At 40.2% G+C, this 20,832-nt stretch overlaps 1 protein-coding gene across 1 annotated transcript in view; it reads right to left on the bottom strand.

The window, feature by feature from the left end:
* Window positions 1-17,997, bottom strand: part of LOC117265475 (uncharacterized) — a 33,571-nt gene extending 15,574 nt beyond the window's left edge. Inside the window, exons 1-2 of the mRNA XM_033639979.2 lie at window positions 17,677-17,997; window positions 16,742-16,945 (exon numbers count right to left, since the gene is read on the bottom strand). Of these exons, the coding sequence (XP_033495870.1) occupies window positions 16,742-16,945; window positions 17,677-17,832 (360 nt within the window). The 5' untranslated portion in view covers window positions 17,833-17,997. The remainder of the gene's footprint in view (window positions 1-16,741; window positions 16,946-17,676) is intronic.
* Between the last annotated feature and the right edge of the window lie 2,835 nt (window positions 17,998-20,832).

Below are 20,832 nucleotides of genomic sequence, written 5' to 3'. Positions count from 1 at the left end.
TGGGATATATTATAGTCTGGCTCTCTGGAGTGAGACCCACATGGGGCACAAGCCTGTAACCGACACTACGTGTCGTTATGGGTGACACACTGGATATATTTAAACACTTGCCATGACAGGCCAGACATCACAGTGACTCAAATTAGCTTAGATTAATGGATTAATCATTTCACTTTGAAGCTATACCAATCAATATTTTCATTCCAACAGTGGATCAAATTTATATGTCTAACGTTAAAAGGTGTCACTCAGAGTGACAAACCCACGAGCATTATCACTCAACTCTGCAGTTCCCCTCAGCTCTGTGGAGCTTTTCACCATCTTTCAGCTCATTGTTTTGTTTTTCTGTTCTGCAGCTCTCATATACGATGATTCCAGGCACAGCTGGCAGCTGTTTTGAGCAGGACAGCTCTGATAAACTGCCTGTATACTACGTACCCAGCACCTCATGTCATGTAGTTAAAGTTAGCGACTAGCTGGTGAACATAGTGGAGCATTTAACAGCTAAAATATATTTCTTCTGTCTTCTTTCTGAATACTGGAAGTAAATTCATCAGGACGAGTGATGTCAACGGTTAACTGTTCACGCCTAGAATATTTTTGACCATTACACGTCAGGCTATAGATTTATTTTGCTATTCTTCAGTTAACTACACTGCACACCCCCCAGATCTGGTGGGAGCTACAGAACAACACCACTAGTTTAGCAATTACCATTAGTAACACCATCCCGACCCAACAGCATTGCTATGGAAACATTATTGTGCTCACTCTCCGGTCTCCCCCCAAGTTGCCCCACTGAGCCACAAACCCCCTTTAGCATTGTTATTGATGTTGTCTGCTTTGTTGGCACAATCAGCAGTGTCAGCATGGCTAGTGGAGCTAACATAGTTAACAATACCAAAGGGGTTTTGTGGCTCAAAATGAAGCCACCTACTCACTGGGACTATATGGAGTGAGATTAGAGAATGGTTACCATGTTTCTGCAGCAGTTTCCTGCCACTAGGACAGCTTTACTGTTGCTAATCACTGAATGCACAAATCAGTTAATACAGGTTTAATAAATAAGAACATAAAAGTTTTAAAATGATTATTGAAAAGGCAATCATAAATTATTAAATAGGCATCAAAATTGAGGATTTAAAGCACCTCTTTTTGGTCGCTATAGTATCATGTTAAAGAAATAACACACTGCCCCTACCTCAGAGTTACAGCCTTCCAGTAAAGATATATGATTGCAGCTACTACTGTGAATCTCTTACAGGAAGTCAGTCTAACGCCCATTACGCACATTTGGAAACATTTTCAGGTATGTTTTCCACTGGCAAAATGCTATGATGAAGAGCTGTGGGTGGTTAAACCACCAGCACACAAAATCAAGTTAAGTGATGCCATCCTGTTGCAGTTAGGTGGTTATAGATATTGAGCAAGGGAAAACCCAGCTGAGCAAATATTTACATGAACTGTGGACGCAGCTACTTGTGTATTCAGTATTTCACTGTGCATTCAACCGTGGCACAGAAGTAATACACTTATATTTGAAATAGATATTAGAAAAATGGTGAATATTTTTTGTCTTAAAGATAAATTGAGCTTTTTTTAAATGTCTATCAAGGGTTAGGAGACGTGTCTTCAGCTTACATGTTACTGTAAGCCTGCTGTATTGTGGTCTATATTATTTCAGGTTACAACACTTACCGGACAGCATGCCATGCTGCAGTGTACCCAGTGATCTCACAGCCATCTTGACTGGCAGGCAACAGGTGTGTGCCTCCACTGGGACATGAATCTCTAAAGCTGGCATGCTCTAGAAAAGCAACGCATTCCTGAGTGTTAAAATATGTGGACTTGTTCTGATAGTCAGCAGGAAAGTTTTAGATGGCTGCATTCAAACTCATGAGATGGGAAGTTAATTGGTGTAACGTGTTTAGAAGAAGAAAAGGACATTATCTTGTCTTTCGAATATGGTGAAATGCATGTCTGAAATACAACTGCAGTGCAGCAGCCATGTTTTCTTTTTAATCATTTTCATCATGTGCCTTATGATTTGGGGTTTTTATTCATTTGCAAAGTCTACTGATCAAAAATAAACAGTGAGTATGTTTTAGCCGTAGACTGAGACCACCCAGGTGCATCACAGAACACCACGGGAAGTAGGGTTGGGTCGGTTCTCGGTGATACCAATTCGGTCCGGTACTCCGTGTTGGACCGGGTTTTATTTTTTGAGACCGACCGGACCGCATACTCAGGCAGAACGTACGCGGAGCGGACGTCGCGGAGGTCCGCCCGGTAAAAGTGGACGTCCGCAAGCAATATGCGCGCAATCCGGTATTACCGACTTGATGCGTTTTTTTTACAAAAACCGGACCAGTTTTTTTTTCTCATACCGAACCAACCCTAATGGGAAGACTTTTCTACCAGTTGCTATCAAACTTTACAACTCCTCCCCCTTTTGCAGAAATGACAGCTGACACAGCAGACGCTCAAATCATAATTTTTAATAACGTGCAATATCACTTTGTTACTTTTTTCAGTATCACTGCAATTATTAGTTTTCTATTCTGTTTTAGCTTTCTTATTTTTACTAAATGTATCTTACTTTAATTTCTCATTCTGTTAGGCACTGGCTTTATTCCTTCAACATATCCTCATACAACAGATCTAACATATAAGCACCCCACGATTGCCATTTCAGAAAAGTTACGTAGGTTAGCGTTGGCAAGTGGAGTTACGTAAGGTAAGGGTTAGGAGAAGGAACACGGTGACAACATACCTTAAAGAACTTAAAGTTCACTTGGTTTTACCGAGTGAACTTTAACCCAAATACCAGTCTCCTGCCTGGGTGATTGTTCTTTGACCCTTCCAACCCCCCCAACTTGCCTCCTTACACTGACCCTCGGTCTTTCTACAACTTCCTCAGTGCATTCAGTCAGTGCATTGGTCACATGATCGCAGAAATTACATGGGTTATACACTGAATACTGGTTCATGATTGTGTGGCTTATATACTAATTGTGGGTATCACTTTTCATAGGTATATATTTTGTTGTAATTCTTGAGCAATCTCTGGCACAGTACTTTCCTTCGGGATAAATTTAGTTCTATGTTGTCTCATTGTAAATGGAAGCAATGTCCTAGGCAGATGTTTCACATCAGCAATGTTATTTTGCATGTGAATTATTTAATCTGATATTTGAACATGTGATAAGCGATTTTCCTACACTTGATGATTTCACTATTGTTGCAGCAGTGGGGATCTACAGAAGGACAGGAAGTTGAGATCATATCTTCACACTGTAAGTTGCAAGTTATTGTCTGGATGTTCATCCACTGTCAATAAGAGCTGAGCTGTGAGGAAAAGCTCATGTTTAGTGAAACAAAGGACCGTTTGAGGGCTCTGTCAGAAGAGAGGAGTGGCTTGGCACTAGACACACAGAGCGCTAATGTCTGATCTGACAAAAGCATTTCTTGTCCGGTAACTCCAGAGGCTGCTGTGTTAAAAAAATTTCATCTCTCAAGTCTCATCCTGGGTCTAGCAGAAAGTTATTATTATTTTCTCCACATGATCAAAGTCCTCCAAAGGGAGAACTGGCACACAGTGGCTACATTTCATTCTTGTTCTATGTTGCAAGTACTGTTTTTCTGCGCAGAGAAGAGAAGGCACTGCCCTACTGTCAACTGAGGTTGAACTGCCACAGAGATAATGTTAAGTGAGACAAATTCCAGCAGCCAGCTCCATATCTCCCTACCACTCCCCCTTTTCTGGTCTGTTATTTCCTATCTTGTTTCCGTTTCTGCCGTCTTTTCTGTTTAGCGCTCCAGCTATAAACTCTGATACAGTTTGATAAAAACCATGACTGTCCCTCTTTGTCTCGTTCTTCTCTGCTCCCAATCTCAAAATCTTAGTCACTTTATCTCAGTTCTTTAGTATTCTTTTGCCTTTATCTTTCTCCTGCATCTCTCTGGGCTTTATCTCTCCTCTAATTATGTAGCCACGTAGGAAAATAATGGGGACCCAATAAGCTGCCCACTAACAGGCCCTGTTTCCTCTCCCTCCCCCTTTGCTGTTTTGTCACTTTTCAACTGGAATCGGGGGAGGGTCCCTGCACTGCTGGACTGATTAGATCCTGATGACCATGTGATGGCCAACATTCATGCTATTTTAAATGCTATTTACAGATTGAGGCATTTCGGAGAAGTCAGTGTTCGTGATGACTCTTGCGATGTAACATTGCAGATCCAGACCCAGACAGACCCAGATAACATTTGTTGTGAAGGAAATGGAACAAACAGGGAGCGCGTGCATCTTCCTTCCTGTCTGTTAAATATTTTCATCTTAACCTTGAGGGTTCAACCACCCACAGTTTCGGAGTAACTATGCTGCTGTGTCTGAAGGGTCTTTCTAACATTCAGGTTCAATGCAGGTTGGTGTTTGTGCTCGTGCAGTTTGCCCTCTCGCTACTTGGCTTGGCTTATATGTGTTTGAGTGTGAGTGGGGTCATTTAGATCATAAAATGTGAGTTAGTGTCTGCTTGACAGATGCTTCACTGACGCCAAGAGGAGTAGAGAGAGAAAGAGAGAGAGGGACAAAAAGAAGAGACAGGAAAAACAAGAGAGCTAGAGGTCAACAGTAGCACACGTCTGACGTCCAGGAAACACTACAGGAAAATTAAGTCACTCTTGAGGCTGCACTGAGGATCAACAAATGATTTTCAACTGTTCAACAGATCTGATTTACGGTGTTAACCCTGCACGGTTGAAATAATTGAAATCCTTGTCTATCTGTGGAATAAATGTCAAAATATCCTTCTTTTCTGATAAATATGACCTGGTGATATTAGCATGCATGTGTTTTTGTCTGTGCACCTGAGTGTTCGCATACTGAGGATGATCGTTCATACTGGAACAAAGACGCCTTCTCCAAACATCGCTAATGCTACCACAAACTGCTGTAGTTAAATCCTTAAGCCCCATCTTTAAACGCTGTTATTACTGCAAAATACATGCATCAACTTTCTTATAATGGCAGCTTACAGTTCAGCTGTGCAGGTGCAACCCAGTATCAGGTACATCAAATGTGATAAATTATTGTGTTATGTAATGTATAGAAATTTAAATAACTATTGTATGGATTTAGCAGTATTTTTCAACATTTTGAGAAATATGCTTTGTCTTTTCTTTGTGAGATTATATTTTCCTTCTCTCAGTGAGACCAGAACAAAACAGGACCTCGTCTTGCACAAGGTATATGGTGGAGATATGGAAAATGGCAGCCAGTGGTGCAAATATTTTTTTCATGGTGCGTCACTTGGAGAGCATCATCAGCTCATCATCGACATGAAACAATTCAGTATCGATCAGTGGCACAATCGTTATTACAGTGTAACATTGTCAAGGAAATAAAAAAGGGTGCTGTATTTACTCATCAACATGACATCTACTGTCATAGCAGATGTTGTGATGTAAGATTACAGGAATGTCAGTATTAATATTCTACATATCTCTGAGTTTGAGTGCATTTTATGAACAAAAAAATATAAGGCTATTGTTAACTGTGCCACCCTGCAGTCACCGCCACCTTGACTCACAGAGCTTCAGTGAGAAGGGGTGACAGCGGGCTGGCAGGTGTCAGATCTGTGCAGAGCACCAGAAGGAAAACACTGCAACATCACCGACAGTATCATAATAACATCCAAACCTCAAGTTTCACTCTCAGTGGTTAAGTATCTATGTCTTCTGCTTTTTCTCGCTCTCTCTTATTATAAATGTTAATACAGTCATTCTTCTCTTCTCTGCAACTAACTAAGAAAATTAAAGTTGTCATTATCATTTTATAGTCTTGTTATATTCATCTTTTAATAAGAATTTAAATTGTATGCCCTCAATGTCAATTTTCCCCATGGCATCGAATGTCAATATTTTCAGAGGATTTGTATCGAAGTTGAAAACACAAGTATCGTGACAACACCACCTATACAGTGATAACCTCAGGTCAGCACTGTAAAGCAGAATCAACACAACTTCATAACAATTATGTCATAAATGTTTCAACTCTAGTTTTTCAAATAATACATTTTAATGCCGGACGTATGCGTTGCCATGACACCTGCTATAATGACCTCAAGCTTTAATGACATCCAACTAATCACCAATCAGAGCAGCTCTTACATCCCCCTGCAGCCTCCGCCTCCTCAGCTCTGACATAAATCTAATTCTACACTGATAGTCTTATCTACCCAAAGGCAGTATGAAGTGTGTAAATGCATCATGGAAACTGAAGTCTGTTACAGCTGTGTACACAACAGCCAAGTCCTTACAGTATGTGCACAGCTTTGTATTGTTTCTGTTCTCGTACCAGACCGCTGACCGAAAATCTAATTTAAATCTGTGCTGTCCATTTAATGAGTGGAGCCATATGTAAGCAGCTATTTTAAACTGTGATACACATGAACTGCCATTTTGGTTACCTTGGCAATGAACTTAAAAGCAAAGTGCTCTATGCAATAATCCATTCATTTCTACATTTCACTCTTATTTTTTTGTGAGTGTATCTATTTTTGGGCACATCAGGCAAAAATAATTAGAGAAGATGACTCTGGACACTCATGTACGTCCTGTTTTAACTCTGCTCTGCTATTCATTGATGCAGCTACAATCTTACAAAAAGCATGACCAAAGGAATGAAACTGCTCTGTTCCGAAAGAATGACTTAGTATGGGAAAACTGTGTTTTCGTCTCTTGTTTCAACTTCTGACTGTCTAGGGCAATGGTTATGAAAGAGCAACTGCTGACGTGACCTGTTCTTCTGGTCGCTCCCAGCAAAGGTCTTTATCATTTCATACATTTCAAGTGTCGTCATATGATCTGTATGGATAAGTAATGGCTGATAAGTGTGTGATATATCAAAGGGAATGTTGACAAGCTATGTTCACGGAAAGCAAAGAGACAAGATTATGACACGGATGCTTTTAAGATGGACAAGAGGAAATAGGTTTGTCTGAGTAGCAGGTGGAATTAAATGTCATTTTGATTAAATGTGTTGTAAAAAGATGCTCTGCCATTCCCTAAAACTCCAGCTCTTTAAAATACAGCAGGCCTGCTGGTAGCTCTGTCATACATAACGGTGTGAAGAACAATTGTGAAATATGCTGGAAGTTCTGCTATTGCTCAATCTAAACACGTGCACTGAGAGACTAGGGGGACTGGGAACGTATGGTATCCAGACTGTAAAGTAAATACAGCAACATATGAAGTCATACTGGGATTTTCCATGAGGTTTTATAAGCTGAGGCTGAATGCAAATTAACACTTAGGTTTTTATCCCTTACTCAGGTCTGTTCAACATCCACGTCTTAATGAGCGATCAAATATTAAAAGACTCAAATACAATTGAGGTAATGACAGAGTAGTCTTAATGCAATGCAGGAAACCACAGAAGTACCAGAGTACAGAATACCAGAGCAGGTTCAACATCATCAGGGCCCATTTATTCAGAAGCAATCTAATCAGATTTCGGCTAATGGATTGGATCAAATCTTGAAAATGGGCTGTTTAAAAGAAAAAAAAGTGTTCTGGAATTGGATTAGATCACACAATCCAGTTTATATTTCCATGTGGATCAAACCTTCAGCATGTGTTCAAAACCTTTTACTGGGATTCAGACACTTTTGATCCAAAATATCACGATTATCATGATTCCAGCAGAAGGGTGGATTTAGGGTGGAACAAAGTATATGCATTTGTTTATATTTTGCACTTGATTTCTGTCACAGTTACAGTGATAAGTAGATGAAGTAGACATTGGGCTCCCTACTAAGCCTGTCAGGACAGTAAAGTAAAAATCATCATCGGAACCATGAATAAAGTATTTTAAGTGATATCAGATGAAGTGGTGATACTAATTAGCAGCGGAAATGTTCTGTTTTAGGCACGGCAAAAGTCATATTCATCAGAGTTAAATGTAAATGATACCCTATAATCTCAAAACATAATGAGGTGATGTGGAAGCACTAGACATAATCTTCAAGTATATAAAGAAGGCACAGCACATGTAGATATAATTAAATATGGATGATGAATTAAGTATTCTGAATATGTCATATTAAAACACTAAAAAGTAATGCAAGACTGTTTCTGCTACTAAAGTAAAGGGTTGTCAGGTAATGACAGATGACTCCTACCTGACTGAAATGTTGCATTTATAACAGGAGCCACGTTTATCTGAGCTGCACTAATGAAATCAGAGTGTAAAGACAGTCAAACACTCTCAGCTATCACTCCAGGGATAAAATAACTTTTGCACAGTTAAAATGCAGCTAAAATCCTCATCATGTGTTTAGTGTCACAAATAATCAATTGTTTAAAGCTCTGTTTTACAACCAGAGTGGAAACAGGAAGCCTGGAACAATGAAATTATAAATTATTCTTCTGACCTATAAAAATACTCTTGTGACCTGTCACTAAGGACTTTTGTCCATTTCAGGATATGTTTTTCCATTGATCTGACTGGTCAGTGGTCTGGTTTGTTGACAGGTTTTTATCTAATCCTCTGAGTAGCTCTGAAGCCCAAGTAACCACTGTGATTTATCCAAGTAGAAAGTTGAAATACTGAAAACCCAGGGCTGACTCTGAAGTTGCTCTGCGAGCTCCAAATCCTACTTCACAGCACAGGCCTCTGGACTTTTCAGCTATCATAACAGACTAAACAAATAATGCCAATATCTAAATGTAAGTACCAACTACAAATACATTTTTCAATATTTCCGAAAGAAATATCAAATGTTTTTCTACAGAAAAATGTCCCAAATATGAATATTGTCTAAACCTGAGTAGTCGACAAGATCTTAACATTTTCACTCTTATGACCCAGTTGAACCAGAATGCATTGAACCTGCACATGTACTGCTGACATGAGCCAAATCTTTTCACTGATAGCAGTATGTCCTTTGTCCACTGCTAGATCTGTTTAGACATCACATAAATAACCTTATGACTTCTTCTTTCCTCATGATTTACCAAATTCTGACTTCATCTCCATTGTAATCCAGTGATTGTTGTCTTTACATCCATGGGAACAGTGCCAACAGAAACTGTTTGTAGCTAAGAGATTTACCAAGATGTAAACAAGTTGTAGCTAACAACAATCGAGCTCTGCCGATTTTGGCTCACAACAGATAGATCAGTCTTTGTGTGTATGTTGATACACAAGTAACAAAAACTTGCAGGACAGAAATGACAACAAGACTCCATATAAACACACTGAGTGGAGTGGACATCACCTTACATAACTTTCTGAGTGTGTGCGGAAGTTCATGTTTTCTAAAAAAAAAAAAAAGTCACTCATTGCTCACATTTGGAGCTGTAAAGTCGCCTCACGCAGCTAATAATCTCTGGGAAAGGCAGCCATTTTATATAATTGACATCATTTGGAGTGTGCTGACGTGCAGATGTGGATACACCAAAAACAACATGAGTATATACTGTATTTCAAAGCTTTGCATAACATATATATATATATATATATATATATACATATATATATATATATATATATATAACAGTTGCATTTATATGCACAAATCCTCTACAATTTTTAATTTGACGCAATGGTACAGCCATAAAAAAGGATACTTTGTTTTTTTTATTAATATTAATTAATTAATAATACTTAATAATTTAGTATGGACATAATAGCTGAATGTCTGCTCCACAATACAGATGCAGCATTCTGTCTCCAAAGATGCACCAGTCAAACCACCTACTGGGTATAAATGGACTTCATTGGACTTTGCTCTGCAGATATTAACCAGAGATTGTTCATTAAAGAGCAGTTCCTACTGTAGGAACAACAGAGACTATTATTACTGATGATCAGAGGACAGACAGAAACAACAGCCGTGTACACAGTCTGTATGCAGGACTCTACTCAGTGTGTTACTTCAAACGTTAAAGTAAATGCTGGATGCTAAATGTGGACTAACTCCAAAAATAAAGTTAAACAACTGCTACTTTAGAAGGTATGCCACAGTAATGTGTTTGCCACTAGCACTCACCCTGACACACACACACACACACACACAGCCTAAACACAGTCTAATAAACTGATTTGGCGGGCTAGAAAAAAGTCAGCAACATTAAATGACTTGGTAAGATATATATTTTTTGCAGTGTGACATACATTTGCAAACTTTGGAGCTCTTGTTCATATTCAAAAAAACACATGAGAAATTTACCATTTAAAAAAAACATCTCACAGCACCTTTACAGCTGCAAAAAAGTCCACTTTCCATGCCTAAGTAAGACTCTCAGTGAGTGTTCTTAAATGTTTTAGGGCCAAATAAATGTTATACTTTGCTTTTAACTCATTTAAGAAATGTTTAGGAGGTAACACAAGAGTATTTTTCCCCTCTGACAATTAAAGACCAACCACATGGAAACAATCAACCCACGTTTCCTCCTTAAGAAGTGTGCGCTTTCCTCATGTCATACCACTTCAATGAGACACAGTGCAAAAACAAACTCATTAACTTTTTGAGTTAGTATTAAAACTACATTCCAGGTTATACTGATAGGTGACTCTGATTTTGTTTGACACTGGATTTGAGTTTTCTTTTTTTGTATTAAATAATTAGTTTCCCTTAATGTAACTACTTAGGAGCAGAGGAAACTTGGTGATGATGGCAGACGAATGTCTCAGGATATCAAGGAGCGAGAGGAAACAAAAAGCAATGCAATAAAAAATTGTCAGCCTTCAGGGCTGAACAATGAAGGCAACACTGAAGTGCCAAAAACCGCAGTTTCTTGAATGGCTACTTGAGGCTGTCTCAAAAGGAGAAATCAATTAAGTCACCAGGAACAGCGTCAGCTTAGAAGCCAATTTCATTACGCTGAGCTAAGTACTTGGCTGAAATAATGTACTTTTTACAATTATGACTATCATTTTGGTATTGTGTCAATATCCGTACTTGTGATAAAGAAAAAATAACTGAATAACTGAAAATAACTTCTGGTTATGTTCCACCCACTTCCAGTTCAAACTCAGCCCACTCCGAGTATGGATATATCCAGATATGAATACAGATAATTTAGTTGGTTGAATCGATACAGATACAGTTACAGATAATGGTATGCTCGCTCAGCCCTACAATTTTACATACTGGCTGAACGTGGGATTAAAACTTCCAGGTCCATCACATGATGCCATTGGAACCAAAAATACTTTTTCCCATAGGAGACGTCTGTAAATCAGTGGATACAACTTTTGGGCGTGACAACCCCTCTGAAATGACTGCTTTCACAATTGGGATTTGATCAGTTCAGTTCCAATAACATTTCCTAAGTCTAAATGAGCCACACATATAAATCATTACTATCCCCATTCAAATTAGCGGAGACCTAAACCTAATATTAAGCCTAGTTCATACACTGCCTGGCCAAAAAAAAAGTCGCCACCTGGATTTAACTAAGCAAATAGGTACAAGCCTCCTATTGGATAATTACTGCATGGGCGATTATCTTTCAGCTGGCAACAAGTTATTTAACCCCAACTGGTGCAATGAGTTGCTTCTCATTTCCTAAACAACCATGTCAAAAGACACATCCCGTGGTCGTGGAAAAGATGTTAGTCTGTTTGAGAAGGGTCAAATCATTGGCATGCATCAAGCAGAGAAAACATCTAAGGAGATTGCAGAAACTACTAAAATTGGGTTAAGAACTGTCCAACGCATTATTAAAAACTGGAAGGATAGTGGGGACCCATCGTCTTCGAGGAAGAAATGTGGCCGGAAAAAAATCCTCAATGATCGTGATCGGCGATCACTTAAATGTTTGGTGAGATCAAATCGAAGAAAAACAACAGTAGAACTCAGGGCTATGTTTAATAGTGAAAGTAAGAGCATTTCCACACGCACAATGCGAAGGGAACTCAAGGGATTGGGACTGAACAGCTGTGTAGCCTTAAGAAAACCACTAATCAGTGAGGCTAACCGGAAAAAAAGGCTTCAATTTGCTAGGGAGCATAAAGATTGGACTCTGGAGCAATGGAAGAAGGTCATGTGGTCTGATGAGTCCAGATTTACCCTGTTCCAGAGTGATGGGCGCATCAGGGTAAGAAGAGAGGCAGATGAAGTGATGCACCCATCATGCCTAGTGCCTACTGTACAAGCCTGCGGGGGCAGTGTTATGATCTGGGGTTGCTGCAGTTGGTCAGGTCTAGGTTCAGCAACAGTATGTGCTCAAAGAATGAGGTCAGCTGACTACCTGAATATACTGAATGACCAGGTTATTCCATCAATGGATTTTTTCTTCCCTGATGGCACAGGCATATTCCAAGATGACAATGCCAGGATTCATCGGGCTCAAATTGTGAAAGACTGGTTCAGGGAGCATGAGACATCATTTTCACACATGGATTGGCCACCACAGAGTCCAGACCTTAACCCCATTGAGAATCTTTGGGATGTGCTGGAGAAGGCTTTGCGCAGCGGTCAGACTCTACCATCATCAATGCAAGATCTTGGTGAAAAATTAATGCAACACTGGATGGAAATAAATCTTGTGACATTGCAGAAGCTTATCGAAACAATGCCACAGCGAATGCGTGCCATAATCAAAGCTAAAGGCGGTCCAACTAAATATTAGAGTGTATGACCTTTTTTTTTGGTGGTGACTTTTTTTTTGGCCAGGCAGTGTATTACACGATTTTCACCGCGATTTTGACGTCACAGAGGATCTTGAGAGCCACCTTGGGTCGGAGGTGAGCCAGCAGATAGTCTGCCACAACGAGTCCTCATGTGTGAGCAAGCCTACGAGTAAGTCGCCCCCTCGTCTGTGACTGAGACTGGATATCTGGCATGCTAGAAAACTGGAAAAGGCTGACATGACCGACAAAGAGCATCAGCCAATGAGAGGCGGGATACGTCCCACGTCAGCACGCAGGAGGACGGAAGAAATGTGAGGAGGACAAGCCGTAGTGTTGTCACTTGCCAGGTCCCCTTATTAGCCACGACTTTGGGCTTGTTTCTAAAGTGGAGTTGCTTACTGCTCTCCATACGTCACCTTTCTCTATATACAGTACAGGCCAAAAGTTTGGACACACCTTCTCATTCAATGCGTTTTCTTTATTTTCATGACTATTTACATTGTAGATTCTCACTGAAGGCATCAAAACTATGAATGAACACGTGTGGAGTTATGTACTTAACAAAAAAAGGTGAAATAACTGAAAGCATGTTTTATATTCTAGTTTCTTCTTCTGATTACTGCTTTGCACACTCTTGGCATTCTCTCCATGAGCTTCAAGAGGTAGTCACCTGAAATGGTTTTCCAACAGTCTTGAAGGAGTTCCCAGAGGTGTTTAGCACTTGTTGGCCCCTTTGCCTTCACTCTGCGGTCCAGCTCACCCCAAACCATCTCGATTGGGTTCAGGTCCGGTGACTGTGGAGGCCAGGTCATCTGCCGCAGCACTCCATCACTCTCCTTCTTGGTCAAATAGCCCTTACACAGCCTGGAGGTGTGTTTGGGGTCATTGTCCTGTTGAAAAATAAATGATCGTCCAACTAAACGCAAACCGGATGGGATGGCATGTCGCTGCAGGATGCTGTGGTAGCCATGCTGGTTCAGTGTGCCTTCAATTTTGAATAAATCCCCAACAGTGTCACCAGCAAAACACCCCCACACCATCACACCTCCTCCTCCATGCTTCACAGTGGGAACCAGGCATGTGGAATCCATCCGTTCACCTTTTCTGCGTCTCACAAAGACACGGCGGTTGGAACCAAAGATCTCAAATTTGGACTCATCAGACCAAAGCACAGATTTCCACTGGTCTAATGTCCATTCCTTGTGTTTCTTGGCCCAAACAAATCTCTTCTGCTTGTTGCCTCTCCTTAGCAGTGGTTTCCTAGCAGCTATTTGACCATGAAGGCCTGATTCGCGCAGTCTCCTCTTAACAGTTGTTCTAGAGATGGGTCTGCTGCTAGAACTCTGTGTGGCATTCATCTGGTCTCTGATCTGAGCTGCTGTTAACTTGCCATTTCTGAGGCTGGTGACTCGGATGAACTTATCCTCAGAAGCAGAGGTGACTCTTGGTCTTCCTTTCCTGGGTCGGTCCTCATGTGTGCCAGTTTCGTTGTAGCGCTTGATGGTTTTTGCGACTCCACTTGGGGACACATTTAAAGTTTTTGCAATTTTCCGGACTGACTGACCTTCATTTCTTAAAGTAATGATGGCCACTCGTTTTTCTTTAGTTAGCTGATTGGTTCTTGCCATAATATGAATTTTAACAGTTGTCCAATAGGGCTGTCGGCTGTGTATTAACCTGACTTCTGCACAACACAACTGATGGTCCCAACCCCATTGATAAAGCAAGAAATTCCACTAATTAACCCTGATAAGGCACACCTGTGAAGTGGAAACCATTTCAGGTGACTACCTCTTGAAGCTCATCGAGAGAATGCCAAGAGTGTGCAAAGCAGTAATCAGAGCAAAGGGTGGCTATTTTGAAGAAACTAGAATATAAAACATGTTTTCAGTTATTTCACCTTTATTTGTTAAGTACATAACTCCACATGTGTTCATTCATAGTTTTGATGCCTTCAGTGAGAATCTACAATGTAAATAGTCATGAAAATAAAGAAAACGCATTGAATGAGAAGGTGTGTCCAAACTTTTGGCCTGTACTGTATACTCATCTAATGAGTTTTTTAAATGCATTATGGTGTGTTGGACTACAGTGGCTTGTTTCTCTCCCAAGATCTGGCAACCCTGACAAGCCGGCCAGCAAGCAACAACAACAATTGCAGCCTCCACAGGATCACGGGGAGTGCGTTGTGTTTGGACCCTGGATTATAAAGAATATCCATGCCTTTATGATGTGTCGTCTCCAAGTTTGGTGACGTCACCGCATTATCTGGGGCTCTGTCCGTGAGGGCTTGGTAGAGAAATCTTGTGGTGTGCAAACACAGGTTGTAACGCAGTTGGCGAGACTCCCGCTGACAGAAAAACACATCGCCGGGTATGAACGCTCAAAAGATTACGATAGCCTCCGCAATGCAAAATCAGGGTGAAAATCGTGTAATGTGAACTAGCCTTTAGTGGCACGGCCGGCAGAAGTCTCTAGCGCACATGCTCTATGGGCCCCGATGATGTGAAACATCCGGGTAATTTAATTTTGTGGAAATTGAGGTTTTATGGCTTCAAGCGCCACTGAGCAACTTTCGTAGGAATGAATGGGGCCCTGCCCAACACTGTATCCAGTTCACCTTATACATCCATGATGTCAATCCCCATAGACCCCCATGTTAAATGCCCGCCTTACAACATGTTTGGTCCCATAGCTAATTTCAACATTCAAGACAACTGTACGAGGGGTTGATTTTTATATAACTCATCCATTTGATTTTTATAAGGTTAAGGAGCCATGTATGTTGTAAAATGTGTGTAGGTTGTTAATTTGTCCTGTAGAGGTCACTGTGTTGTCATGGGTGTCCGCCAATATAGGCAGGAACTATCGATTGACAGACAGGTCTAGACGGGAGCACACATAGTTTTTTGACCCCAAAGCTAGGCCATGTCAAGTGAGGTGTATGGTGCTCTCTGTATTGGTGAACATTTATGTATTTGAACGGTATATTGACACAGCTTTATGCATGATGCCAGTTTTATTCAAGATTTGTCCATGCAGCCCCTAAGTGGCTTTTAGTAGAGGCTTAGCCTCTATATAAGGCTTAAAGTTATACATTATTAATTGTGTGGCCACTTTGAGTGGCAGGATGGTAATTTCCAGCTCCCAAACAAATAAATAAAAAACAAGTTTCTAAACTCAAGGCTTCAAAACAGGAGTCCACAAAGGAATGGGTGACGTCACAGTGGCTACTATTTTTATTATTTTATATCTATATATATCTATTATTTTTATACAGTATATGTATGTAGTGCAGGACAGGGTACCTCTTACTTAATAAAACATTCAAGACCACAAAACATCTTCTCCTTTCTATTGTTGCCACCATAGACATGGTTGCCACCCCCTCCTTGATCTCTCTCCCCACTCTCTCTCCCCACTCTCTCTCTCTCTCTCTCTCTCTCTCTCTCTCTCTCTCTCTCTCTCTCTCACAGAACTCCGCCCCTTCCAGTAACCCTCAATCATTTCAACAAACTTGGCACTCTTGCATGCACGCACACTCACACACACACACACACACACACTAGTTCTGTCATGTCCTCCATCAATTATTTACAGGTGATGGAAAATATATGGAACACTGATTTCATCATACCAGAGCTCATTTCAGAGGCCAAAATAACAATGTATGTTTTCACCTCTGACAAGGTAAATACTTGCAACACAAGAGTTCACTTTTTTTTCAATCATCTGGTCTGCAGCTCTGATACAAAAGCTGAGTATAGGGTGCTTTTTTATATTTCAAAACAATCTCATCAATCTATTGTCATTACCACCAGACATAAAGTACTTTAATCACCACTACTGAAAATATAAGACATCTTCTCTGCATTATTTCATTAGCAGTGGGTTTCTTTACCCCTTTAATTCTTACTTGAGTGGGATTCTTTTTTTGTTAGCTTAAATGGATTTTGAAATATGCACCATACAGCTGCAGCGCAGACTCTACATTGGCACATATTCAGAACTAAATGACTTTGATTTCAGTCGGGGAACATTTTGTTCTCTGTGTCCATGCACCCGTCCATGCGCATATAAATACAAGAGAATCAAACTCACTGAGATGGAGTAGATCAGGGCAGCAACTCCAACTGGCAGGCAGCAACACAGCATGGTGAAGATGGAGTAGCACAAGTAGTCGTTGACAGGGTTGGTCAATGGGCCTTGAGTCACGAACACTGTGGGCTGGACAGTAACAGCGTTCGGCTGTCCTGGATGCTGTCCATAGGGTGCACCTCCATACTGCGGTGGGGGTACATAGCCCTGCAGGCCACACAAAGGAAACACAAATTCATTTTCAGGTACAATGAATAAACGTTTTAGAGGCGTGTTAGAGTAGATTTGATGGGGTGGCTTCACACAAAACGAAACTGCAACTCTGCCACAGGGCTCAATGTTGAAATACTCACATGATGATATGAGACATAAACAGGTTTGAACTGTAAATCAGTAAGAAAGAAAGAAAACAAAGATTTTATCTGTTAATTCAACCTGCACGGATTAGATCCGCCATATGGCCTATAAAAGCACACTCTGTTATAATAATTCCCTGAGTTTCATTTATCATGTTACAGTCGAAGTTCATGTGTAATTACTGATTTTAATAGCGTAATCAGTTTAAGCACAGCAAGCCCTTACCTGCCAAGAGGAAAGGTGAATAATTAAGGAATCTTTATAAAACCCTTAAAGACTAACATATAAAGTTCATAACGCAACATGTGAGGGGAGAAAAGGAAATAGAGTTGTTCAAAGTGCGAGCAACTAAGGACTGTTATGCAACAGTTTTATTAATACATTAATTGGATGCGGGTTTTTCTGTTATTTATTATCAGTATAAATAAAAACTCTTTAATTAGCATTAAATAGGTTGTAATTAGCTTGTTAGCAGCACATACGTGGGGCAAAAAACTACAAAGAACTGAGAAGCATCCCGTTAACTCGCGTGAAATTACTCCACTTGTTTCAATAACGAGACCCGGAGTAGGGCTACTTACCTGCTGCTGTGGCGGGTATCCCGGGTATCCCGGGCCGGGCTGAGGATATCCCGGGTACGGCTGGTCATTATAGGGCGGAGGGGGCGCGTGGGCCATGGAGGACTTCTCATCAGCCCATCCCGCTGGAGGAGCGCTGGCAGACTTACTGGGGTCCATAATGCAGCAGTTTGGTCTGTGGGCTTTCAGAGTAAATGAATCTGCTTTTTCCAGCCGGGCTCGAGTATTTTCCTGAAGAATTTAACGGTCAAAGTCCACAACCGCAGAGCTCGCTTTTCCACACCCCTGCTGCTACAAGGTGAATTGACCAAGTGAAGAAGTTTGATCAAATTTTCTCATTAGTGTCAAGTCACACAAAATGAACGAGGCAATTCCGGTTGTGATTTTCAAATTAAAAGCACCAACGAACCTGAACTGAGCTTTGAGTATACACACATTTTTTTTTAACTTAAATACTAGTGTTATACATTGAAATATAGCACAATGCACGTATATTTATATTACTCAGCACATTATACATATATGTAAATATTTTATGTACTAGTGTTGTAGCATATTACACATTTTTTTAAATAAATTTTTACATACGTTGTACTTTATACCTCCATTTCTACTTTTATAATTCTCTATACGCTTTAAGTCAGAGTGAACGTAATCACACTTTCACCCCGGCGAACAGTTCATTGTTTCTGATTGTGATTCTGTAACGGAAAGCCACAGTATGTCGTAATATGAAATGACATGATGTAAGATAAAATAACCTTTCTGGTGCGGGATATAACGACGCAAAAAAATAAAATAAAATAAAATAAAATGAAATAAAACAGAATAAAAATAAATAAATAAAATGACTAGAACACAAACACGTACATTCATGTGTAGAGGGATTATTCAGTAACAGAGCCAAAATGTAATTGCCACAATGACAAAGAGAGGACTTAAGATACAAAATAATTTGTAGGTGTACTTATTTTGATTTAAAACTGTCAGGAAGTGGACACAAACACTGACAGTCACTCTAGGTTTACTTGGGATGGAGAGTTGGTGTAGTGACATAGCTTTTACAGGGCTCTGGACAATGTTTGGCGAACATTGCTGTCTTCCACACTATGTTTATATGTGTATATCCCCGCTATTCCAAGAAACCTTCCATACACGGACATGGAGTGTGTCACATGAATTGTTGCAAGGATAAACTTGAGATCAACTATCTAGTTTCCAAGGAGGACATAAAATAAACATAAACAAAAGCTCTTCATTCCAACACAGACTACTAAACCAAAAACACACCTCCAACTATGAAACAGACATGAATAATAAACTCTAAGGAAAGAAACTTGTAATCTGTGAGATAATAAATTCAAAGTAGCTTCGACACGTTTCACACACTATTATTCCGAAATATTTTAGGCTTTTATTTCTTATGCGACTCGATCTAATATCCGGTCCTATTCTGGCTACCAATGGACGATTTATGGTGCAGTCTCCCTCATTACTGTCAGCCAATAAGTGAAGAGGGAGGGGCCAATGGAGGCGAGGCTGGGCCTCTCACAACATTCAGGCAAACTGGAAAACAGCAAATACCTACCCTCCTTAGGCCAGGTCTGGTATATGTGGGTTACAATCAGCCTAAGTATGCTTCACATCATGTTCATACTCGTCAAACCATTCAGTGAGCCCATATACCTTATGGTTGGAGCATTGTCAGAAGAGACCACTCCCATCAGGTCATAAATGTTCATAATATAAAGGTTATCTATCATTTAGAACATTGATTTGCAGTGACCCTTTCCTATAAGGGTACAAGTGTACACAAACGCAAGATATCTTTCAATGTCATTTCAATCTTTCCTCTTGCCATCTTGATACAAAACCAGAATCAACTGGGCCTGCTCAGTTTGTTTATAAAGGTCAAAGAGCATGATTTATTGTTTGACTGTAGCATGCAGTGCACCTGTGTGGAAGCATCTGTATTTGTCATAGAATTAAAGATGCAGATGGTTGAACAGCTCAATGAATGGTTTGATGATTATGAAAATCGGCATAGAAAATAGATAAGTATTCCAGTGTCCACTAGAGGGAGCCAGAGTCTGTCTAAGACACAGAAGGGCAGGCAGGCACTGGGACATGTAACAGGTAACAGGTCTAACTGAAAGGCAATAATTACACCTGTGTTTTTCTTGTTATGACAAGTCAGCTTTATGTACCTGTCGTTTTTATGCCATGGCTACATTTTTAGTTTGATTCATTGTTTTACTCTGCTATGCTTAAACATTAAACAGATTGTTCTTATTACATTGATACAAAGAAACATAATTGGAATTTTTATATTCATGGTTGAAAAGAAATAAAAGTCCTGTTAAAGGGACAGTTCACCTCAAAATTAAAAATCCATATTTTTCCTCTGGCCTGTAGTGCTTTTAATCAATCTAGACTGCTGAGTGTTGGAGTTATTGGCAGTAGAAATGTCTGCCTTCTCTCAAATATCATGGAACAAGATGGCATTTAGCTTGTGGTGCTCCAACCGCCAAAAAAATACATTTGAAAAACTCAACAGCAATGTCTCTTTCCAGAAATCATCACCCGGTTCCTCAAGATAATCCACTGACCTCGTTGTGAGCAAATTCATGTGGCAACTATTTTCTCTCTGTCAAACTACACCTGCTAACTGTATCACCTTGAGATAGCTAACATTACAGCTCAGCCGAGAAGGATGCCATTAATGTTTACATCTCGTGCTCTCATGCACACCAGCCTCTCATCCATGAGTAGATGCATGTTTCCCTCTGTGGGCTGATAGGGTTATTGGGTGTAGTTCGATATGAACAAAATAGTTCCTACATAAAACTGCTCACAACAAGGTCTGTGGATTATCTTGAGTAACTGGGTCATGATTTCTGGTAAGAGACATTACTGCTGCGTATTTCAAATGTATTAATTTGGCGCTGTGAGCACTGCAAGCCGAGTGCCATCTGGTTCCATTATACTGGAGAGGAGCCAGACATCTCTACGGCAGATATCTCGCACCAAAACAATGTGAACTAATAAACAGCACTACAGAGGAAGGAAACAAACATATTTTTGATTTTGGGGTGAACTGTCCCTTTAAGACCCTTAGTATCTATGGTGGTACTTGTAAGTTGCATGCCCACTTCCCTG

Source organism: Epinephelus lanceolatus, chromosome 10, assembly GCF_041903045.1.
Source record: "Epinephelus lanceolatus isolate andai-2023 chromosome 10, ASM4190304v1, whole genome shotgun sequence".
In the NCBI taxonomy this organism is placed as follows: domain Eukaryota; kingdom Metazoa; phylum Chordata; class Actinopteri; order Perciformes; family Serranidae; genus Epinephelus; species Epinephelus lanceolatus.
Note: the sequence above shows the minus strand (reverse complement) of the source record. Positions and strands in the feature narration are given on the sequence as shown.